We start from the raw sequence: 25,787 nt of genomic DNA on the forward strand, positions 1-25,787 counted from the left end.
TCATGCTGCAGTACTTAACTATGCAAATTACTGCAAAGCCCAACAAGAGAATTGTATGTACTCTCTGTTCATGAAACAAAATCTCATAGTTTGAAGCTATTAATAGAGTCTGTTAACCCGCTAACAAGCAGTCAAATCACACTAACACAAATTTTATCACACATCTGTAACCAGATTTTACACCACTGCTTGATTAGAAGACAAAACAAGTCAATCCACCTAAAATTAAATTCACAAGGTCTTCACATGACGGCAATATCTGTGTAACAAAAAATGATCGGAAAGGCCCCTTGTGGTGGATCTATTTATCCACTGGAAGCCACATTGCTTAGACCAACAGCGCCCAGCAGCGGGAGTGACAGCTTTAATTTGGTAGCCAGCGGTCAACATGATTAGCGAGCTGCAGGAGGCTTTTACAAAGTGGACCAACTGCCTTTGCTATCCACAGTGTCAGAGGAAAGAAGCATGGGACAAGCAATGAGAAGATTGTTAAGGCAGATAAACCTGAGGCTCTGAAGATCAGGTGCAATGCTGCATTAAACAAGTATTATTTTTATGACCTCTTATAAATGAAGGTCTCTGTATGACTGTGTGTGTGTGTTGTTCGTTCTGTCAATTCTCTCAACAACTCGCACTTGGTGGGTCTATTGCTGGGAACCCAAGAGAGCTGTCCTCATATTTTGGCTGTAAGTTGTCTTCTGTTAGACTTTCTCAACAGTCAGACATGCAGCCTGTGAACAGGAAAGATAGGCAACTGCATGGGGCCCCAGGCCATTAGGGGACCCCTGAGAGCTGATAAACTTTCCTCCACAGCAGTTTCTCAAAATGTGGCAACCACAGTGACCACAGCCCCCTCCTTCTTAAACAACCAGTGCAGTATTTGCAATGACATCTCAGAAGGAAACCTCCTTAAAGGGGCCCCCTACTAGCTACAGCCTGTTCAGTAAGCTGCAGGCTGAGCCCATCTGTGTGTCTGAGTGTTCAGCAGCTCATTCACTGACTGTAGCTCATCCTAAACTCAAACTGTATGTAAACTTATCACTATTGAAAGAGAAGTTGTTTTGGATTCTATCTGTTGTAACTATTCAACTGATGACATTACAGCGATGGTAATATGATTTATAAATGACTTGTTATTTTATCAACGGCTATGCTCCCGGGGCTCATGTTTGGCATTTTTGTTTTGTTATAAGAGCAACACACACTCTATTCTGTGCATATATCCTTTTCGCAGTGCCAATTTGTTGTTTACTCCTCAGGTTTACTATTTATTATAGCACCATGCACACAGGACAAGCTTTGCAAAGTTAAATGTTAGCTGTCAATCAGGATAATGTCACATACCTGCAGTTCAAGCTCAACGTTATTCAGTTATTCATCAGAAACTGGATTAATCTGTGTATTTTACTGACAAACCCCATTCCTCCTGCCACAAATGACTTCAATTACTCACTTACGCTGCAAGTCAGTCCATTCAGAACACGCACTGGATTAGTTTAAGTCAGAGGTTCCCAAAGTGTGCGGCAGAGCCATTGCAGGGGGGGAGCGTATGAAAAAAGAAAGAAAAAAAAAAAGAACGCTTGGACACTGCTAGCATAATGGACAGGTTTTTTGACGGGGCTCCCACACAAACGCAAAGCAGGAGATGAAGCATCACCAAATATGTTTCCAAACCAACTTCATTCCAAGCCAAAGACTAGAAAATATGGTGAAGCATATCTGCCCTTTGGCTTCACCTGCACAAGTGCCAAGGTAGGTCTCTCCTGCAGAATCAGTTTCCCCTGCGTCGGGAGCACACGCTGGGCTCTCCAAATCACGGGCAAACAGTATCCCACATTCTTGATTTTTAGTTCACAAACACTTGTTGTAATGACTAACTACTCCTGACATTTTGGAGATGTTAGCTCTTTATACAGTAAAGTTACAGCAGGATACAAATAATATCAGGCTGATCCTGCCACAATTTGTTCCCCCTGTCCAAACCACGGACAAACATTGTCCCACAGCTGTTTATGTTTTTAACCCATTTTGCACAGAGAACCATTTTTTGAAAAATGTATTGATCGCAATGTTGAATATTATTACACAGGAAAAAAAACAACTACCTGTAAAATTATTACACCGTGACGCCTCTGCCTTTGTAAATGGAGGGACAGTAACTGCGTGTGTATGTAAGCGTGTAAAACCTGAAGATAGTAAGATTAACAGTATTTTGTCTCTATCTGCAATTCTGCAATTCATCTCACGTAAACAATAATGTGGCGCAGAGCGTGATGTGAAAAAAGTCACATACCTTTGACGTTGCGTGACGAACTCCACATGTAAACCCAGTTTTTAAAAATTCGAAACGCATAGAAACTGCGGTGTTTTCAAAAATACCTGTGTAGGTGTGGACGTAGCGCAAAAGAGTTAGTAGTTTATTATATTACTACCTGTAATTTATTTCAGTTTACTTGTATTTGCTTAATTGTTTACTAGATGTTTGAGGTGTGAAATAAACCGCAATGGAGTTTGAAAACAAAATATGGGTGCTTGTGGTTGGAGGATGTGTTTGTGCGGGGGGTGTAAAACTAAGGGGGCGCCCAGCAAAAAAAGTTTGGGAACCACTGGTTTAAGTGAACTTAGTGGAGAAAGGTTTGTGGTTATGATTTAAGGCATGTTTGTGCATGTACAGATATACATGCACAAACATAATACAGAATTCATTTAATACGGAGTACGGTATGTCAAGTACAAATGTACACACACACACACAAACCTCTTTTGTTTCATATGCAAGCAGAGGTTCAGCCACTGCTTCATTTTCCAGTTGGCAGGGAGTTGATGTGTTCAGATATGATTTATTGATCATGTTGAGCACATTAGTTTACCCACTGTGTTCAGTTAAAAAGCAATAACACATTTTACACCCTCTGTTCCATGCGAATGCAATAACACTAAACTAATTACGCAAACTGGGGACAACAGTGTGATTTGTAAAAGCCCGCGCTGTGCGCTGACTCTTCAGCAAGATGCTGAGAGTATTGGAAGTAATACAGTAAGATGTGATTAATTCATACACACCTTATCTCTTTCCATTCGTTTTATATGGAAAAAGAGCCACAGAGACAGTAACTGTGTCTACAGGCCAGGGCAACCTGTATAATAGCAAGAAGCGTGCCAATTTTAATTTTCTTGGCTAATTCTGATTTTTTTTCCAATTTTGGTTTTCTTTCTAAGAGCTATAACTGATAGCATATATTTTTAAAAAGAAACAGCTTTTCAATGCAAAAACTTTCACAATAAAATAAATTATTGAACATCTGCCAAATTTCCTGCAGTAAGTTACAGAAACAAAGTAGATGCAACAGATCCATCTAATAAAACAAATGTCAGGCACACTCACATCATTATCTGGTATGTTTATAATTTCACCAGATGACATGACATCAAGTATCTCGGGGTCTTGTTCGCGAGTGATGGGAGAAGGGAGCCGGAGATCGACAGACGGATTGGGGCTGCAGCTGCAGTAATGCAGACGCTGCACCGGTCCGTCGTGGTGAAGAGGGAGCTGAGTGTAAAAGCGAAGCTCTCAATTTACCGGTCGATCTACATCCCTACCCTCACCTATGGCCACGAGCTGTGGGTAGTGACCGAAAGAATGAGATTGCGGATACAAGCGGCAGAAATGAGCTTCCTCCGAAGGGTGGCTGGCCTCTCCCTTAGAGATAGGGTGAGAAGTTCGGCCATCTGGGAGGGGCTCAGAGTAGAGCAGCTGCTGCTCCACATCGAAAGGAGCCAGCTGAGGTGGTTCGGGCATCTGACAAGGATGCCCCCTGGGCGCCTCCTGGGTGAGGTGTTCCAGGCATGTCCCACCGGGAGGAGGCCCCAGGGCAGACCCAGGACACGCTGGAGAGATTATATCTCTCGGCTGGCCTGGGAACGCCTTGGTATTCCCCCGGATAAGCTGGAGGAGGTGGCTGGGGAGAGGGAGGTCTGGGCCTCTTTACTTAGGCTGCTGCCCCCGCGACCCGGCCTCGGATAAAGCGGATGAAGATGGATGGACATGACATCAACTCTTTTCTCTTTTTCACTCCTCTCATGATTCCTTTGCTTTGATCTAAGGGGGTTGGATCCATTCTTTGCTCTGAACTCTAGATAGCGTTACCTTTAGCTCTTTTGCTTTTGTTAGCTTCATTAAACTGTCCACATTCAGCTGATTGAGGACCTGTCTAATAAGTTTGTTGATATGAATATTTTCATAGTGCTCCCTCTGCGGTTTTTACCTACAGTGAGGAGCCTCTATGCTGACAACATGTAAGCATGTGGCTGGGAGTGTGCACATGGCAATTTGCCTGTGTCATTTTACTCCTGTTGTGCATGTAATACCAGTTGACTGACAGGTCACTGGTCCGAGCTAAGAACACTGGAAATTGGTTGGTTCTGGTCCCTGGGTGGCCTAGCCCTGATAATTTTTTACAATTATATTTAAAAATGTTATTCAATTATAACATTTTAAAGGCGACTGTCAACAATGAGAAAAAAGTAAGAATGAATAAGACACATTTGAGGCTATTTCAAATCAACTGTCTGTTAGCCAATTTCTATTTAATACAACTGTATAGGCATTCTACATTCACTTGTCTTTGGAGAGTTAGACATCATAAGTGATAGGCAGATCTGCATAGTAAGTGGAAATCTGTGATGTGTCAGTGTATTGTTCAGTATTGCAGTATGCTAGACAGCACAATGTTAACTGTAAACAGTTAGCAGGGTTGGATTTTCCTGCGACAGACTGGCAACCTGTCCGGGGTATACCCTGCCTCTTGGACCCCCCTGGCGACCTTGATAAGGATAAGTGGAAGAGAATGTATGGGTTAATTCCTGAAAATAGTCATAATTATTACCTGGAAAAGTCCAGGTATCTTTTGCTTTTTCATGACCCTAGTTTGAGTCCACTGAATAAATAAACAATATCAATGGTCTATAATTAAAAAAGGGATCAAATTTTTTCATGTTTTGTGTAAATACACAGGATGTGAAAATAAAATCTTTCTTTTTCTTTTTCTTTTTTCGTTGCAGTAAGTATTTTGTAAAATGTTTATAGAACGTTTTGTATTGTTAATAACAAATAATAAATATGTATGTTTTTACCCAGTTCATTACACATTCTGTGGCCTTTCTACAATTTAATATGTCAGCACTTCTTATTGCACCACTTTGAAGTGCTGGTATATTTATTAAATGCAGGAAAGTAACAGCTCACCTAAGTTAAGTGAAACTTTGTTTTGTTACTAATAATCTGACCCGACTCTTACCTGTATGTGTTAGTCTGAGTATAATATTTTTAAACACACACACTCACACAGACACTCAAGTCTATGCACTTTTGAAGCAGCTGCATTTTTCCCACTGCTATGCCTCATATTGGGACAGTCGGTATTAATTTTTCCTCATCATATGCTGTTATTGGTCTTTAATAAAAAAAAAACATATTAACTCAAATGAAAAGAATAGCACAGGATTTGAGGAAATGTAGCATCCATCAGCGTTTTTTCCGTCTACACCATCAGTGGTAATTGATATTTGAGGCCTGGTTTTCTGCCCCAGCCTTCTTTTCTAGAAATGAGCTTTTGGAGCGGAGAGAAAACAGCTGAGGCGGTGGAAATGGAATTGGGTATGTGTCGCTGCATGAGAGAGTGGGATTATCCCAGCATAATGTCAGCCTTATTAAACACTATTACACTCTATAGATCAGGAATATGGAACCTGAGGAATCTGAAAAGGATATACTCCCAGTTCATTTGTGTGTTGAAGTGTGTGTGTAGGAGTGTTTGCAGTTGGGATTGTATGTCCATAAATGAGAGTTTTTAATTAAACTAAAGTATTATCCAGTGACTGTGGGTGACCTCTGATACCATGTTACATGGTTTATTATTATCAGCATTAATGTCATTATTATCATTACCGACAAGACAGGATAGGCACAGGGTTTGATCTGTAATTTGCAACATACAGAAAACTGAGTACAACTACATTTTTTTGTGATCTCCGTCCAGCACAGCGAATACATGGTGAGTCTATCATGGTAACAAGCAAAACACAGAGAGACTATTCAATGTACCATAAGGCTGACCATCCTGGGCTGCATATCAGTTTTGCTTTGATTTTCTAATTTATGTATGGCAGGGATTTTACTAGGCACAAACAAGCTTTGGTGTAAAAGTTGCTTTAGTTATGATGAGTTGTTGCCTGCCAGCACTACATGCCATCACACTGCGCCAGATCAAAGTAGTTAAAGGCATGCTTCTGCTGCTTTTTTTGAGACTTTGCATGACAGACCAGCTGCTATTCCACTTGTATTGGATAGAGAGACAGTACTGGATGTTTATCAAAACACGACACATCCAAACAAGGAAGCTTGGGTTTTATTAAAGTTACAGTAAACCTGGTTTAGAGTTGCAGTCCTTCAAGAGCTATATATTTACATGAGATTGATTAGGAAAGCACGCACAGTTTAAGAAAAAACATAAACAGAACAAAAACATTAAATAACAACTTAAATTCACATATTTTATATTATCTTTCTCTCCCATGTTGGCATTGCATTAGATAAACACAAAATGTAGGTCTGACCACAAAGCCTTTTGCTGTAGTTTGCATTAACATATAGACATGGCACACAGTGATAAGAAGCACTAGAACAAATAAATAACACAGCCGTGAAACAGTGCAGACGACTGATGGGTTATCATTACACAATGGCACAAGTACTGTGCTGCCCACAGGTAACTTCTTTTTTTTTTTTACCACTTGCAGTATTTAGAGGAATATTTATAGTGAATTATTCTCTAATACCATTTAGATGTTGGACTTAGTATTGTTGCAGTAATTAAGACACAACTCATACCAATGTTAGGTCAGAGGATGTCCATCACGAGGGATGACTTTTAAAAGGGGACGTCCACGTGGAACACTAAAAAAAGTACATTATCTGTTTTTTAACAGCTTTTTTGTGGGGATTTCTGTAAATGTGAATGATTTAATTTAATTTTTAATTTAAGGTTTAAAAATATTGGAAACATCATTAAAAAATCATTTTCATTTTACATTGACACAAACTGTATACATTTATTACAATGTAGTGATATTCTTAAAAAGCAGATAACACGACAGAATTAACAACTATTAAGAAAAATTGAACATTTTGAGGTATCTTTTAAATATTCCCATAATGTTATAATAGCTGGGGTGAAATATACAAAAACCTAGTTTAATCTAATGTGATCTAATCTTCAATGTAACCCTGCTCACCCTGCTCAGACTAATAGCTGTGCATGATCCCGGAAAGCTCAGCAGAAAGACACCAGGTAGTACATCGTGTTACATACTCTAACCAGAGTATGTAACACAGCCATCAGCACTCTCAGTCTCAGAAGTCTCACCAGGGTATGGTGTTAATCATTTGAAAATTAAACTCAGCACAAGGGAGTTAGAGTTCAACAGCCATTTCATGTTTCATTGTATGAAAGTTAACTGAGCCTTAAAACATGTTCGGCTGTCAACATGAAACATTTCTAAACCAAACATAAATTGACAAAGACAAGCACACTCTGAAGCATGTAAGGTTATAAATCATATAATATTACTGGGGATAGTACACTATAACTTGTGTTCCCCATCTAAAAGAACTGTTTGAGTACAAATGAAAATGGTAGAAATATTCAGAAAATGGTTTTAAATTGATATTGATTTTTAGGCAGGTCTTTACTTCCAGGGCAAACATATGAATCCACCGACGCTGTTAAGAATAGGACAATTTGAAGGAACGCTGGTCTCCCTTATATAACTCTACTTCAAAGAAACAGGACTTTCTGGATAAATCGTGGATCAATTTTCCTAAAGGTCTTCACAAGACAGGATACATTTGCTTTTTTTAATCTGTCAGAAAACAAACCCTCACTGCAAGCATGTGCCCAAAGCTGTTCAATCGCATATTTATTTCTGACTGTTTTGCATGCAGGCCCCCTATTTTCTGAGCTTGCATTCCCTCATTTACTGCAGATGGGAGGCAGTTAGAGGAAAAGTGGAATGATCCCCAAATCTGCCATGTAGCATAAAAGTCGAGACCAAGGCTGAAAGCCCTAAACATCTTTTGAGCTAAGCACACATTCACATTTTAACTTTGATATTTTTTAATATTAAAAAAATCTATTTATACCTGTTCATATCTTTGTCTTTCATAGAACACGCAATGTACTGCATGCTGTTTATCTTGAGTGCAAGGAAGGTGATACTGTGCAGCAGGGGGAGTAACACACACACACACACACACACACACACACACACATACTTCCTTAAAATGTTACTTAGTGAAACTGGTTCTTACTACCAGCTAAACTATCCAATCTGTGACAAAGTTAAACAATTTTGGTGACATAAGTGAGTTTTAAAGTGTGTGTTTGTAAATTTCAGCCAGTGTGTGGGGAGAGTGTGCTGTCCTCAGATCATTAACAAAAGAAGCTGGTGCCCCAATTGTGCTCATTCTTCCCTAATTACTGGCAAATGCTTCCCGCTAGTCCCATGAAGGCACACTCTGTCATCCCAGATGACTGCACTTGGAGTGCTTTTTGTCCTTTGCCAAGCGAGTCCTCTGAAGTTAAAAACTCCTACTGGACTAGAAAGGCTTAGAGCGTACTGAAGCATTTCAACCATGAAGCAAAGCAAGACCATAGTTTGTTTTGTTGGTTTACTTCATTACATTTCTTATTTACTTTCTGAAGAAAGCAGTTCATTATACCAAACATTAGATTACTTTTGCGTTACTCTGCAACATTGCTTGAAATGTGTTGTCATATAATTACCAGTTAACAATACAAACCTCAGGCTTCAGATGCCTCTGCAGAGTTAGTATTATGTTAGCAGCAAAATTCAGCTGTTTCAAAACTGGACACAGTTGCACTTTATCAACTTGGCCATGTCCATCCATGCAATAAAATAATAGGTTTGTATCCTAACGCCACAAAAACTGTAGACTGTTCCAACATTTTCCTCCTCTCAAAAACTAAAATTAGCTGATTTTAGCACAAATGCTAAAATATGTCTATCTGCCGATGACCTACACGAGCATAATTAGGATCTTAAAGTGAATATCATAGTGATTAGTAAATGTGCTACATTACTGAGCTACCACAAAACGTAATTTGGTTACACTAATATGTTACAAACACTACTTGCAAAAGCTACTGTACATTTTGGTTAAAGTAGTGTTTGCTACTACTTTCCTGTAGCATCATTACAAACCTGTTAAGTACAGTAGTGGTTGGTCTTTTTTATGATCGCTCACACTTAAATAGTTCCTTCTAAAGAAAGACAATTCTAATAGTTATCATGTGTTATATTTAATACACATAGCATAAAAGACATGATTACCTTGTACTTGAATCCAATCCAACTGCTTCAGTCGTTTTAACTGTTGAAAGCAGAGCTTCCAACAAACGAGAATGTTGTAGAATTGTATTTAACAGTTGACTACAAAGCAAATATGTATCCTTATTTTTACCACATAAATTTGTTGAATTAAGCACACATGTATTTGTATTCAAATCAGTTTCTTTTAGTTCAACTTTCAGCTTGTAAATGCACGTACAATACAACTGAAGAAATGAAATCCCCAATTTGCAGTTCACCTTGCTTGTTAAGTCACACTTCTTGTAGAGACTGAATATAAACTTCTTTGAGGTTCTTAAAGGAAGACATGCTATATGTTCATTCCAGCCTGGTGCATTAGCTAGTAATATTTATTATTTGAACCATCTTTACAATGAGCTGAAGTACAAAAGAGAGAGCGAGAAAGAAAGAGAGAGAGACTAACGCTGAATAAACTGTGCCTTTTTTTCCTTTTTTTAAATGGCGTTAGACACAACATTAAGACAGCTGTTAAAATGAAATGTCTGCATGTTAAAACACAGTTTAGTTAGTAACCAGGGCTTTTTAAGGGGAAAGTTTAGATCAAAACGTTTAACTGCACCTCAGATTTCAGCGGCTCTCATCAGTTAAATGACATATGTTGTTTTTTGGATTAACACATGCTAGACTCCTTCTTCCCCACTGCCATCAGACTCTTGAACAGCTGACCTATTTTTGAACAGTAATAATAATTGTTTTGCACATCAGGTCATCCTGCATATTAAGCCAGCATATTAAGCTATAGCCCTTTTGCACGCATCTCTGTTTCACACTTCAATATTTTGTCTTCTTTTCTGTCTTCATTTATTTATTTGTACTATTTGTATTTATCTGTTCTGTTTCTATTGTATATATTAATCGGCATCTGTGGGTGGACAGCAAAGAAAGAATTTCATTGCACAGAGAAATGTCTTTTTTTTTCTTGTGACACATGACAATAAACACTGTGAATCTTGAATCTCAAAACCTTGTTGAACTGAGGCTCTTGGATTGATGCTCCACGTGACTTTCAGGGAGCAGTTCTAGTATAACGCCAAGTGCTTTATTACTGTTTTTTGTTTGCAGGTTTGTGCATATTCGCATTGTGTTTACCCTCTTTAAAGCCTGCTGCATAGCTAGAGAATAAGTGTACCACTGGGCTGTTCATTGGCCCTAACTCCTAACATAGTGTTACACGTTGCTGCTTATGCATGTCAGTCTAAAGTTGTACACTCAGCCAAAATAGTAACTTTTGAAAATATGTCTCACAGTCTCATAGACACATTACCATAATTGTTATGAACTGTAACTGCGGCTTTGCATAAAACCCGAAATAATTCTCTGAGTTCTCAAACATTAATTTCCACGACTAAATCCAAGTCTTCCCACGCCAGGATGCCAAAGAAAAAAATTCCTCTACCAGAGATAATTGTTAGACAGGCAATGCTTTTTCCCCACTTCTCTTTTTGTTTCGGCAATGAGAGTGTCATTTTGGAGAATGTAAATTTTGTTCATCATTACAATGAACCCATAGCAAGACTGTCTACGCTGCATGTGGCGACATCAGTGCAGCTGTTTTAGAATTATAAAACCTTCTGCCAACACCTGCTTTCTGTTATGTCACTAACATTTAAGTATCTGGACAAAAACTTAAAAGGATGTTTTTCTTGTTATATTTTTTTTTCTTAGTTTGTTAAGAAAAAAATTCTGTCAACAGCAGCTTCTCTTTAAGTGCCACATGTCCATAAAACAGCTCAAAAGCTCCATCACAGAGAGGGAAAAAGTGCAAGTGTGCATATGTTTATATTACACAGTACATGTAAAAATATCCTGTGCACACACAATGGATCCTGTGGCTATTAGAGTGAGGTTTTTAAAGGAAAGCTAAAAGCGATAGAAGGAGAGAGGGAGAGTAACCCCAAAGGCATTTAAATTGACTGATCCATTTTAATTTCGCTCCAGCTCCATTATGTTGTTGTTGATGTTACTAAAGGACTGCCATGTCATTATCTCCCTCTTTTGTTTGTGCTGTTTTTGAGAAGACATTGCTGTTGTTTATTTTCCACAAGAAGGCCTTTATGCTAATGCGACCTCTGCTAAAGAGGATTTGCTGTCGATTTAACAGCGTGTTAAAGCCACAATCAGCATCAATCATGCGGAAGGAAGGGAGCGAGGAAGTTTGGGGCTAAGTCATGCTAATCTTCATAACACCTTATAATAAATTCATTAGACCTCCACGCATACTCACGTGACACTCATTCTCTCTTTTTTTATGAAATTACAGGAATTAAGAGTGAAAACAGTGGTATGAAAATGAGGGCGTTAGAGGAAGTACCTGTAAATATTTCCAAAATGCAAGACCGTTTCTTTGTTTTGTAGGCAAAAATAATCAACTTTTGTTAATCAAATATTAATGTTGTTCAGTTGACTATTAGTTAACTGAACAACTATGATCTGCTGTCTGCTGTTTTTTTCCTCTAGGTCAGCATGGTCGTACTTATTCTAATTCTTCCTGTGGATGATTTAATTGATTATGTGGCTCAAAAGTTTTATAACGCAAAACCTTCTCAATCATATGTGAATGTTAACTACAGTATTGTACATTTACAATTCTTAAGGCGCCCCTCGTTTTTTTTTTATATGTTGGTAAATAGATGCACCAGTTTATTGAAACACGCAGACATAAACGGGTTTATTATGTAAGGTGAAAACAATTGTACAAGTTTAAAAAGCCTGAAAGTCATTATTTGCTATGGCCACTTTTATTTTTTACTGGCTGCCTTTTGTTCCGTTCTTTGTCAAGATGATCCCACACTGCTTCAATAATGTTGAGGTCTGGGCTTTGGAGAGGCCAGTACATGACTGATGATGTTCCATTGTGTGTTTTTCTATCCAAGTATGCTTTTACTGCATTGGCAGTGTGTTTAGGATCATTGTCATGCTGAAAAATGAAGCTGCTGCCAATCACATACTTTCCAGATGGTATTAAGTCTGATGGTACTTTTCTGCTTTCACGATTCCATCAGTTTTGATAAAACCCCACTTCTGGCTGAAATGCAGCCCCAAAACCATGACAGAACCTCTACAGTGTTTTATGGGTTTGCGTGTACACCGTCACTGTTGTGCCTCTCTCCTGATTGCCTCTGTAGTTATTGACGATCATTTGAAAAAAAAAGTTTTTTACAACTGATTTCCAGTCTAGTGTCTTTCAGGTCTTGTGTTGGATGTTATTCCTATTTCTTAAGGAAATGACCTTCAGACATATTACACATAGCACAAGAAATTGATTAGTTGTTAAATTCCCTGTTATGTGTAGACAAAAGACTAAGTTAAAGTTAACTTTAGAACTATTGATTAAGATCGCGTTTAAATAATACTGGATACCTGGAAGCAGAATATAAAGAAATCAGAGTTTTGCACCGTATCATAATAAGGTTATTGAATACTTTTACTGAAAAATAAGCAGGGACACAAATACAGGTTTTGGGGGTTTTGTTTTTTATTTGTGTCCTCTAAATATCATAATGCTGTAAGTCTGTTGGCCAGTAATAAAAGTTTACAGCTCTTCTGGGAATAATAATAACATGCCACATAAATCTGCTAACAAACTCACATTTTATTCTTGTCAAAGAGAATTTCAGGCCTGGCAAATAGGACTTTTCATTTTACAGAGAGCAAGAATATCGCAGACCCATCAAAAAAAAAAAAAAAATCCCATTGTAAACCTTAAACTTCTCATACTTGTTGAGCACTTGTTGTGCCCTCAGTGGTGTACACCCACTGGGAGGACAAAAAGCCCAGTAGAAGACTTACTGCTGTGATCATGCATTAGAGATATTCTAATACAAGTCACCGATGTGTCACTACAAGTCACAGCAGTGTCTCGGTTGTCCAATTAATGTTGTAAAAACAAGGCCCTAACGGTTCACCCCAAAGCCTCTTCCAGTCAGCATTTTGCCTCTAAGATACGATTTAGAGAGAAACCCTGCTCTCACTCAGCGTTAACGGATGTCTTTTGAAAGCTTTACTACTCTGTTAGTTCATTTGGCGCAACACTCTGTGCTGTCTGTGCTGCTATAAACATTGCTATAAAGGGATCAGTGAGGCTGACCTCTGTAAAGTTCATAAAAAGATCAGTGTCACTGATAACATCACAGATATATAAGGAATAGGAAGCCCAGAATGAGTCCATCCAGCACCGTCTGGCTGTTACTCCCTTGCCTTTTTGTGTTTGCTTCAACTCATTGTGGGGTTGATAATTAGCTTTTCTCCATCTCTAAGTGTTTCTTTATCTATCTTAGAAATGCACTTCAGCAATGCATTTTACTCAGCTGGATGTTGATAAAGGGTACATTATGACTTAATAAGAGTTTAGCAGCACGGTGGCATGGTGGTTTAAGCTTCCTCCCACAGTCCAAAAACATGCAATTAGTGGGCTTCGATTAATTGGTGATTCTAAATTGCCCACAGTTGTGAATCTGAATGACTGCCTGTTTCTCAGTGTACCTGCATCTTGCCTTTTGGTAGCTTGGATGCATTAGAAGCACTTGCAGTGAAGTGTGGGGCAAAGAGTTTTATAAAAGTGAGAACCTTGTATGAAATAAGTCTTGCTGATTCAAATCGTTGATAGAGTTTCTAATATCTGCCAGTATATTTGTATCTACCTGTGTGCTGTCAGAGAAAGGGATAACTAGGTGCAATTATTCCTGCTAACTGTATTGCTTTTTTTCTGTCTTGTTGCCTTTATTACCTGATATTTAATAAGGAAACTATCTCTATATTTTGTAATTAATTAAAGCCCATATATGTGCAAAATGTGACATTCACTCGTTATAGAGAATACATGAAAGAAAACTGAATGATGCTTTTTGTGTGGGTGGGTGGAGAATGACTGACAACCGGCCTTTGCCTCATTGCAACAAAAAAAAAAGAAGAAGCAGTGACAGCAGCTGGCCTTAAAACGAGAATTGGCTGAAATGGCATTTTGCAAACAGGTCATCATAATTTCTGCACTATGTTGAAATGTCACATAAATAGATAGAAATATAAACTCAGATCACATGTACTTGACAAATGCATACTATATCCTTACACATATTTTTAGTACCTGGTCTAAGTGTTGCAGCTGCCAACCTATTGATGACAATAATAACTAATGATCATGATTATCAAAGAAAGAAGGACTTTCAAATTTTATGTATGCAAAATACCTTTAGATTAAGAGGCTTTCTTTGTTCCTTTATTAAGGCCTTAGTCATCAGACAGTCCACACAGACGCCTAATGTCTGCCATGGAGACTTTACATTAAAACACATCAACACCCCAGTCATCAGATTTCAGAGAAGTTTAACATATTATTACTGCGCCATGGTGTCTCCAGCTGTCTGTGTCCGAAACAGAGTATAATCAAGTGCTGTTTTCTCAGCACTTAAACGAAGGTGTGTTTGAGAGGCCTGCTAGTCCTCAACTACAAATCATGACACTCTCTGCTTCAGCTAATGAAGAGAGTGAGTAAGTCTGATGAATAAGAGAGACAGACTGAAACTGAGAAGAGGGCTTTTCATATTATAGTGTTTGAGAGTGTTGTTCTTGATTACTTGTGAAACAATTAGACGTGGGTTTCAGAGTGCCACTGCTGCTGCTTTTTTAGGAGGTGTGACTTTTCGTCATCTGCAGTGTTAGTAGGCAATACATATTGTGTTAAAACTAGAAGTACTGTGAGAACACAAGCTGGAGTATGCTCACCCACAGACATGAAGTCTTGTATCATGGTACTGTATCATCTCTATATAACTCAGTATTACTGGCAGGCATTTTTGTTTTGTTTGGAAGTGAGCATGACTATCATATTGCATGACTGTAATTTTCTCCCGATGGAGTGGAATATGATTTGGTATGAAGAAGGAAAATGGGAAGCAGGCACTACTGTTCCACTAGTGTAGATATGTGTGGACAAAATGCATACTCTGTCAGCGCAGAGAATAAGCAATACGGCTTTTTTTTATATTATTATTATTGTTCCATAGTTTTGGCAGAAGAAACACTGAGGGGAGTAATATTTTTTTATGGGATGAAACTGAAAATAGAGCTCTTCTTCCATTTTTTTGCCCTCATATGCAATAAGTTATGAGCTGCATCTCACTTAACGCCATCATCTCTGCAATGATCTTTCATCCTTTGCATCGCCTCCTCACCACACTGCCTTTGATTTCAAGAGCTGAACTATTCTGCAACATTTGTTGATGTGGTTCTGCAAGTAAATGCTGCAGAATTGTGCTCCTCTTGGAATTGTTCTTCTTCGCTGATCATCAGGAGAGGAACCCACCACCATCGGCTGTACACTGCAAAGACTCACTGAGTTCCTCTAAACCTGACTTTAGTGTTGCAGCACTCAAATTGTCCTAAGATCTTCAACTAAATATTACCACATCCAGACTTTAAGTATAAATATTATTTTCACCTAAAATAAAATGAAATTTGATGAATTCAGCATAACTGAGTGAACGCTACATATAGCCTGCTAAAACAATATTGCATAGCCTATTTCTATTAACAAATAGATAAAATGTACATGAAAACTTGCATAAATAGCATTTTTCTTTAGTGTGGCAGTTGGGTGTAGTTAGATGCCGGCCTTCATATGAGCTAGGCAAAGGCAGACTCTTTCCATTTAACTATAGCCCACTTTTACACGTATACAATAAATTTTAACTACAATTATTGATAATAATTAAATAAGTACAGCAAATTTTGAGATCCTTGTTATTACAAAGTCACTCCATGTCCAAAAACTTACTTGATTACTTTTTATTTGTTGCTTTTATTCATTTAAGAAACACATGAGGAACTAGATCCGCTGAGTACAGGTTTCACTACAAGGTTCGACTACAGAAATCATAATTTAATGAATGACTTTAATGATTTGGCATAAGAGTTGTTTCCTTTCCAAATAATCAAAATGTCCAAATGACTGAATGTGTAACAGCTCCAAAAAAGGTCTTCTTTTTTTACAGAATTCAGATCTTACTGCTCATTGAACAACTACTGCATTGTTTCCTTTTTTAAATGAAATGAAGACAAGTGACTATGCAGGCAGTGTTCCATTTGTCCAGACAGCTATAGGGTTCATATTGATGTTTAATTAAAGGAGAACGGTTGTGGACACAAGTATTAAACAAGTAGCAGTGTACAAATCTATACTCTGAATTTCAAGGTCTGATGAAATACATGGTTTTATTTACTTTTTATTTATTTGTTTGTAATTCACTGCCATTTTTTTCTAAAAATCGTTTCTTTTCTGAAACTCTTTCTACAACATCTTAAGCTATCAAATGTGCTATAAGGACAAGAAACGTTTGTGCCTATAGCAAGTGAATTATGTGAAAGGTATGTTTAGGATCACACAATAAAAACACTTGGGTAAGAGTAAATGGTCCAAAGCTTCGCCTTGGGACGGCCCTATATGTTTTACGTGCCCATGCTCCCTGATGTAATTCAGGAGTACTGTACAGGGCTGTTCTCATGTTAAATAAGCCATCTATCAGAACTTGTCTTGTTCAGGAGTATTTTAGGTATCTCAATAAACAATAAATACATTTCCAACTACTTTAAAAAATACAAACTACTTAGAAAATGTGTTTTTCTAACTAATGAAAGAAGCAGACATCCCTTCTTTCTGATGTCTGAGCAGACATCCCAGCAATAAAGAGAGACAGCCAGGCAGATGCAGAAGGACAGGCCTCCTCTTCAAATATGATCTGCCTGCCAGTTGCTCTGGTGTTGCTGAGGTCCAGTGAACTTACCGAGCAATCTACTGCCTCTGTGTCTCAGGGCCCAGATTTGGAGCTCTGAGCCTTGGGCATGAAGATGTTGTGGATGGCTTCCAGATCTCATTAACCTTGGGCTGAAGGTCTAGAATTAGTTTGGAGACCCAAAGGGCAGTCGGTCAGCAGCATCCTATTCTCGCAACCCCCCCCCCAGCTATAATTTACTTGCTTATTAAGTGTACTGTTTGGTCAAATGGAAGAAAATCGTAACACGTTTGGTTTTTTTCTTCTGAAGTATTTTGGGTGAAGATTTCCTGCTTAAGCATCAGCTTAATAAGACATTAAAAGTAAAACATAATTCATAGATATAAGGCATGACACGTATAATTACATATTTTACAAGATTGGGAAATCCACTCCACTGGGTCTGAAAGATGGACATGTATTGAGATGGGTAGGACATGGACTTACATTTTTATGACAGAAAACAAAGTCAGCTCAACAAGCATGTGTGTTAAGGTAGGAAAATAGTAAACTTGTGTAATGTCTGCTAAGTTTCTCATTTGCTAGATCTGAATGTGCTTTCTCTGAGATTTCAAATATATAGTTTATGTATTTAACATGGGCTTATATCACAGTATTTGCAATACACAACATTCAGATCCATACATACACAAGTATTGGACACTGTTTTAGCAAATATCAATAACTTATATGAAACCCCTATTTTACCGCAATGTAATGAGCAGATGTAAATTTTCATTATGTTCTCTCCTGAGACACTTTAGACAGGAGGTCGGGTTATTACGATTATAGGAGACGCATTGATAGTCTAAACGTAACTTTATTCTTTAGAAATGAGTTTTGAAAATCTATGTTAATTTATTTTGTACTGATTTTTAACTGTACTTTTAATATTTGAAATGGTAGCGACAACAATATTGCTATAAATCACCTGTATCATTATCAAAACATATAATTGCATTCTTACTCTGTAATGTGCGCCTGTTATTCACAGATGTGCACGTGCATTTGTTAGTACAGTTAGTTGTGCTTCCCAGAAAGTAATACCCAGACTTTTATTCTTTTTTTCAGTGTGAAATAGTGGAATTTATACAACCTTTGGGCCTATGAAACATTTGTAAAAGGGATTCATTGTAGTAACACACACAGAAACATTACACTCATGCACACTCAGTCTTGCTCGGCTATCTACTTCCCCTGCTGCTATTTTGTCTTAGTTCTCCTACCTAGTTACCAGAAATTCAGCAGTCTAAAGTACTGACTATGTCAAAAGCCTTTTTTTTTTTTAAATCTGTGTGTTGCATGTCATGAGGGCAGTATGAGAGGTTTACTGTTTACTGCACTGGTGCTATCACATATACACTTTCATGCTTTTATATAAAGTGGAAATGGGCGTCCTTGACGGATGGATCAGCAGTGGCACTGGACATACTGCAGCTTTTCTTTCTCCGGCCAAAATGTTCACATGTTTTTCACATTTGACCAGCTGTCCAGTTGACTTCGACATGCTGCTCCTGCCACTTCAGCTGTTGCATGTGTTTATGTGTGTTCATCCCAACACATGAATGCTTACGTCCTGGCCACCGGGCATGTCCATCCTCGAGCGACACATGGTCAACCCCTGTACAGTGCCACTGTGGCCTTGGCAAAGAGCCTGGCTGGTCATACTGCAGCAGGAAACTGCGGGGTTTGAAAAGGAACATCCCCTCAGTTCAGCGAAGGTCACAGAGAGGCGTCATTAGGTTGACAGAGTCTAAAGCGGGGTCTTGCAGGGTGGGGGTGTTGACTGACGGTTTTTGACTCAAGGACATGTCAGTATCAGAGGTTAATGATAAAGGCAGCCTTGGTATGCCATAGGGGATGCCACTTATCATATTCATACAGATAGCTTCTGTGTGTTTATTTGCTGCATACGTGTGTGTGTGTGTGTGTGTGTGTGTGTGTGTGTGTGTGTGTGTGTGTGTGTGTGTGTGTGTGTGTCAACATTAAATAGAGTTTTGAAGACGAATAACAGTTTGAATAGCTCGACTAAAACAGCTTTAAACTAAATGTAAACCTTTTGTTCTTATTCTCTAAGAGGAATGATGATGAATAAAAAAGGAAAATGTTTCAAATGAAAGGAAGGATAAATTCGATTTAAAAAAATACTCCTTCATTGAACAAAAATGAGACTACGCTAAAAACATTACTATTAGCCCTGGCAGTGTGCGCTGTGTTCCCTGTGTGCGTGTTAACCTCTTTGTCCCTGTCCTAATTGTCCCCATTTGATCAGCACAGTTGTGGTTTCAGGCATTTCCTTGCCCTCCCTACAGCTCCATTTATCACAAGCAGCAATGGAGAGACACAGAGGCTCTCAGTGCTTCAAGGTGAATCCTTTCAAATGGCTCACGTTATGTTACCTTGTTAAATCAATGTGAAAACTAGCAGCAATGGAAGTCTCTCCAGACAAGAGTTTGTGTGTTTCTTTGACATGGAAGTGCTTTGAAGATTGGAAATACTACTATTAAAAGAAAGCTTTAGTGAATCCCTTAGGGCTAAGACTCTCATAAGCCTTTCTATTTCAGCTAGTTGCCTGTGATTTTAAATATTAAAGAAGGGAAGTAACTGTATTGTTTAATTTTTACTACTACATTTATTTAGACTTAAGGTCTTTACTATCAATCTAACCTGTGCTGGTGGTTTCAAATCCTTCAATTTATTTTAGAAAATGTTTTTTGAAAATGAAAGATTCCGTTTTCTCGCTCCTGTAGCATGAAAATGAGAATTTTCTTGAGCTTCTGGAATAAGTCCAGCAGTTAGTGCTGGATTATAACTAGAGCAGACTCGTTTTACAACAACAACTGTATAGTTGGTATAGCAAATCGCTGCTTTAAGCCATGTCTGCACAGCACATGTCTGATCTAACAGATATGTTCCTTTTTTTATTAATCCATACATACAAACCAAACTACTCCGCCCCTAAATGCAAGCCGTATTTTATTTATATCCTTCAAGTCTTTCCCTGAATTTTACAAGCATATCTACAAAATTTCAGCAAGTAGCTTAATTAACTCTAAGTGCTTCCAGAATAGCTTAATATAATGCAAAACAATGTAATTTTATTTTGAAAAGACCTCTGTTCGTTTCACTCCGTTGAGTTTTCCTGACAGACTTTGGTTCATTTCCCACCCCTGTGATTACGTGCTCCGCTCCGATTATTCTCACCTGAGTTCAATCATCCAATCAATCATCACTGTGAGTATGTACACCCCCCCTGCTTCTCTTTGTTCCCTAACAGATTGGCTTTTTACTCACAGCAGTTAAGCTTTCAAGTCATTCCTGTACCTCTTGTTTGGATGTTTTTTCATTAGTTTCCTCATGTGTCACTTCTTGCCTGTTTTTTGTATTTTTTACCTCCCTCATACCTGGAATGTTTGGCACACTCACTGACCTCCTGTGAATGACTCCTTGGCTCACAATAAAGCTTAGCTTTGGGAGGAGTTTGTTTGTTTTTGTTTTTTTTACATATCTCTAGTGTGCGGTTCTGTGTTGCATTTTTAAAAGTTTTTACTTGTTGGTGTAAATAAATGGCTTATAAAATATTAACACACATTTCATCTGCTCAGTTGCTGTTTATGATATTCTAAATATTTCTTTTTCACTGCATCAGACATTTTGAACTGTCATGGTAGGAAAAAACACTAATTTCACTGCCGACTTAGTTATGTCTCTTTTCTATTGAAAGTTCTGAGTAAGCCCTGACAATGTCAAAGTGAGTCAGCATTAACAATAAGTCAAAAGGAAACAGCTAAATGGAATTCAGGTATTCAGTAATCACACTATTTAAACCCTGTAACAGTGGCATGTCAAAATGCCTTCTGTCAAAAAGACCTATTGGACATGATTTCTTATAATCGTCATAATCTTTTGAAAATTGTTCAAGGCAACGTTAAATGGAGTAAAAGATTTATCAGTAGATTTGCTGCTTTGTACTTTGTACTGCTTAGTCTGCTGTGGTATAAGGAACAGTATTTATTTGGCAATGGAAAAAAAATCCTTATGTCTTTCAGAAAAGCTTTAGAAAGTCAGATGAGTTAGAATAAAGACCAACAAAGCCCATATAGGGAGAAGGCTGTGATGGATGTGACTCAGGCGCTGGACTTTGACCCAGTGGACTGAGCTTCTTGATCCACGTGAAACCAGAAGACAGAGCTGACCTGTCAATAGATGTAGTTTGTTCATTTTCACTTGTGTGTGTGTACATTTATTCATGTTTTAACAGATGCACTTAAGTTTAAGAAGAGATTGTGGTTTGAAATACAATAGGACAATTTTGCAAGACCCTAATTCACCAAAGACACCAGATGTTAAAACTGCAGAGATAAACTGCTCTCTTGTGTTCTGCCTTCACAAATTAAGCCAGTGCTTAACAAAAAATATTAACAGTTGTTGTATTCTGTTGTTTCCATGTGTTTTTGGTGGCTAAATATTCAGAAAAGTTTTTGCACAGCTATCACACATTTATTGGTTTTAGTACAACTGTGGTTCCTTTCTAGCTTCAAGACATTTCTGTGTTTTGATTGAAGCCATTGGAAATTCAAAACTAAACAGCTGTGAGTTGTGTGACAGGTGATACAACTGACTATTTTCCCCTCGAAGAGCTTTTGTTTCATCGCCTTTCCCTAAGCTTGAATTATTTATTGGGAATTAAATGAATTAAATAAAACTAAAGTTGGTATTATGTTTTGATAATCAATACCCTCAGTTTTAATCCATTTTTGTTATTCCGAAAAGGAAACAAAAACGTGGGAATTTTTGTGTTATTTCAATGTTTCTTTCTATCTTTGTTTTTGTGGAAAATAAAAAATCATACTTTTTAATACTTTGAGTAAATATTCCTAAACCCAAAGCAGATGGTCTCCCTGTTTCACTGTTTAAATAGAAAACATGAGTTTCATGAATCTATTTAAAGTCTGAATTTCTGATGGATTGCAGCATAAACTGTCTCCCTTCAGGGCCTCTTTCTTTGCATAATATTATTGAGCTATGTGATGTTTGCATGAAATATTTCTACCTGTACGTCTATATGAAGGTCTGGCTGTGCACTTACAGACTGCCACATTGTGTGTCTGTCATCCTCAGCATGTCGTCCAGGCTTCTACAAGGCATATGCTGGAAACATTAAATGTTCAAAGTGCCCTCCGCATAGTTTCAGCTATGGAGAAGCATCTGCTATCTGCCGCTGTGAGAAAGGCTTCTTCAGGGCTGAGAAAGATCCTCCAACTATGGCTTGTACACGTGAGTACATCAGAAAAAAAAAGGGTTTTAAGCACGATCGTCACACCGTGTGCTTTGACAATCAGATTAACACCTTCCGTCTTTAACTTCACAGGCAGATGGCACAAATGTTTATGAGTTAGAAATGAAAATATAAAATGCATTCCAGTGAATTTATTAACAGAACAATGATAACGTTAAAGACTTGAGCTCACTTTACTGCACAACACATTTTAGTCATTCATCTAGAAAGGTGGATGTGATGAAAATCAATCCACTATCTAAAAGATGTGACCAGAGAAATTTGGATGTGTGCAGGTGCACAAACTACATCATGTGACTGAAGGGCAGCCTGGTTTATAGACAATCTGATAATGGCAGGGTAATGTTACAATGACTAGTATATACATAATGCTACAGCAGTGTTTGACGTTCATACAGTATACTTAATTTGAAAAACTGGTAAAAAGAGTAATTTCCTCCCATTGCTAGGAGGTTGCCAGGCACGCATGGTTCAGCTTTTTTGGGCATAAATTAGTTGTTATTGTTATAAAATTAAAATGATTGGTTGCTTTCATATTGTGTGGTAGGGGCATAAACTCTCGGTAGAAAGGTACAGGTAATTTGAGCTTGTTGCTAGGTGATTACCAGGCAGTATGATGGCATCATAATATATTATGCATAATCCAAGTTTTATATAATTAATCCTTTCTGAATATAAATGAGATATTAATTTTGTGAAATAAAAATAACATAATGATTTATGTTATGCTGTAAGTTCATAAAGGTTCATTTTAGTCCATTGTCAGGTGGGTGCTAGGAAACATGCTGACATCATAATTTCTGTTACAGATAAGAACCTTTGGCTGTACCTGTGTGCCATGTTTAGTTGCTCAAGTTCTGACGGTGTAGTGGGAGTTCTTGGATAAAGAAATAAACACACAGACAGAGCTTTTGTATGGTAAATTTAAAAAAAGAAGAAGAAGAAGAAAGAGGTATTTTAAGGTATTGTGTTTGATTTGGCATTGATGCCCTTTCTGATACAACCCTCCCAGACTTGTGGCTAACACTACTGGGTTTGTAGCTTGTCCAGAATCAAACCCAGGATCTTTTGCATGTTGCTGGAATTGTGTTAACACTATAGCATGGATTCATTTCATATAGTATAATAAGATGACTATAAAAAAAAAATAAACTTTTCACAATTGTGAGCTGCTGAAAACATGCTGAAGATGTGCAAAAGCAAGCTGGCTAAAGGCATTACCTCCTACCTTGGACATGAGTCATTAGACATAATAGCCGCATGTATAACTGCAGTGATGTTAGTCAACCTTTTTGATGTGATCAGACTTATGGGAGAACTGACAGCTGTAATCACCATCATCATAAATAGAGAGAGAGAAATAGTCATGTTATCATTTTGTCTGATTAAACTTGAATCAATTCATTGTACATTCACATTAAATATTTCTATACTTGTCTATGCCAGACAGTCTGGTAAGTTATTACTTTGTCTATAGAGCTGGTAGATTACTCCAGTGTTCTCAGAGAATTTGCTGTGGCCGTAAATCCAGTCTCGTCTTTAGGACTTATCTGGTGTGAAACGGAACATTAGAGAGTCTCTGGATGAATTACATGGCTTTTGTTCAGCTGCCTCGTCTTCATTGATGATTCACTGACTGTCATTACGACTTCATATTTGCATTAAATTACAGTTTAACCGGACTAATTCTCCTTTAATTAAAAAGCCATTTAGCTGTCACTGAGATAGACGGGGGCCATGTCTGAGAGCTCTCCAGGGTGGAAGAGTGTATTTGTCTTTTACAGAAAGACAAAGCCAAGTCATTGTGGAGATGCTGTTAGTTTAGATTGTCCTGCAGGATGCAATATTTGCAGGGGAAATCCTCAAAAAGGCTTCAGCTCTTCCTTTGATGTTTTTATGTCAAATTTTAGGCCCAGATGGTTCAATATATACATTTAAACCTGAAAGCATTTCAGTCTGGGGTCTTCTATTTGTCTGACAACTACTTGAAAACTTATCTTAGGAGTGAATGGTATTCTTACCTGCAGTTACCTACACTTTCCAAGTCCTAAAAGCATGAGCTAATCAAACAAGTGATGAGCTCTAGCTTCTTAAACTCCAAGATATGAACAAATGACTCCGGTGGCATATTTGTATTTACAGCATTTATTGACTACATTGACAAGGTAAGTTTAATTTGCTCGAAAACAAAAAAGCATATTGTTAAATCTTTACTACTACACTTACTAAAGACAACTAGACACCTTCCTCAGTATACAACGTTGTAATTTAGTGCCTTGTTCAATGGTTTGTCAACTGTTGTTAATTTGTTTTTAACAGTATTTCCACTCCAAGTACAAACACAGCGTAAAAGGGCCTTGTGTGGGAGTGACAAACTTGCAACCTAAGAGGAGTAGGCTGGTGTACCACATCTACTTTTACAATCTGTGAGCTGTGTTTACTCACATAATGCATTTTAATCAGGGGCGTGTAGGCCAAAACATAAACTGTTTGCTTGACGTTGAAGACAATAGAGATTAAAGACCGAGGGCCTTAGAGGAAGACAACGTTAGAGAGGAAGAAAGAGAAGATAGAACAGGAGGGGAAGATAAAGGACAGGGAAAAGTGTAAAGGCTGGATGGAGTAGACAGTGAAGAGAGAAAGGAAGGAGGTGGTGATACCAATCTCCCCTTAGAATAGGAGTTGATTGATGGCAGTGGGGTTGCTCTGCAGGAGGGGAGGTGGGTGGATTCTCCTCGATGGAGAGAATAGAGAAGGTGAGATAATGGCCGATAGAGGCAGAGAGAGATAAAGGGAGAGAATGGACACACGCTGACAGAAGTGGAGGAGCAGTAGGAGGAGCTTTCCTGTCTGCTGAGATTTTAGCAACAGTGGGGAAAGAGGGATGGTGGAAGAGAGGGAAACATCCCATTGTCCTGGCAGACAGTGAGCTTGGCAGGACGGGAGTGTTCAAATCCCCCAGGCCTTTTAACTCCACCCTGTTGACAGCTGGCTGCCTGCTATTGCACAATGCTTACCCTGACACACAAACACGCGCATCCAGGGAGCACAAGACCTTAGCAAAGTGAAATGTGAGGGAGGTAGTTAGGCTGTTTACTGCACAGGTGAGAATTGCATTATAAGAGTCAGTACAGCAGGACTTTAAGATATGTGTGTGAAACATTTATGAAATAGAAAAACATTTAGTGTTAAGGTTTTAGACGAAACACTAGTTGACGCAAATGCAAAATACTCAGTTTAATACTCAGGTTTGTTTTATCTGCAGAGGTGGA

General features: G+C 38.2%; 1 protein-coding gene across 1 annotated transcript in view; it reads left to right on the plus strand.

Annotated features, from left to right (window-relative positions):
• The window catches only part of epha6 (eph receptor A6), a 185,542-nt gene that overhangs the window by 64,849 nt on the left and 94,906 nt on the right, over positions 1 to 25,787 (plus strand). The window contains exon 4 of the mRNA XM_005940399.3: positions 22,338 to 22,493. Within this exon, the coding sequence (XP_005940461.1) occupies positions 22,338 to 22,493 (156 nt within the window). The remainder of the gene's footprint in view (positions 1 to 22,337; positions 22,494 to 25,787) is intronic.

Source organism: Haplochromis burtoni, unplaced genomic scaffold (assembly GCF_018398535.1).
Source record: "Haplochromis burtoni strain Fernald_Lab_line unplaced genomic scaffold, NCSU_Asbu1 Contig_274, whole genome shotgun sequence".
NCBI lineage: Eukaryota > Metazoa > Chordata > Actinopteri > Cichliformes > Cichlidae > Haplochromis > Haplochromis burtoni.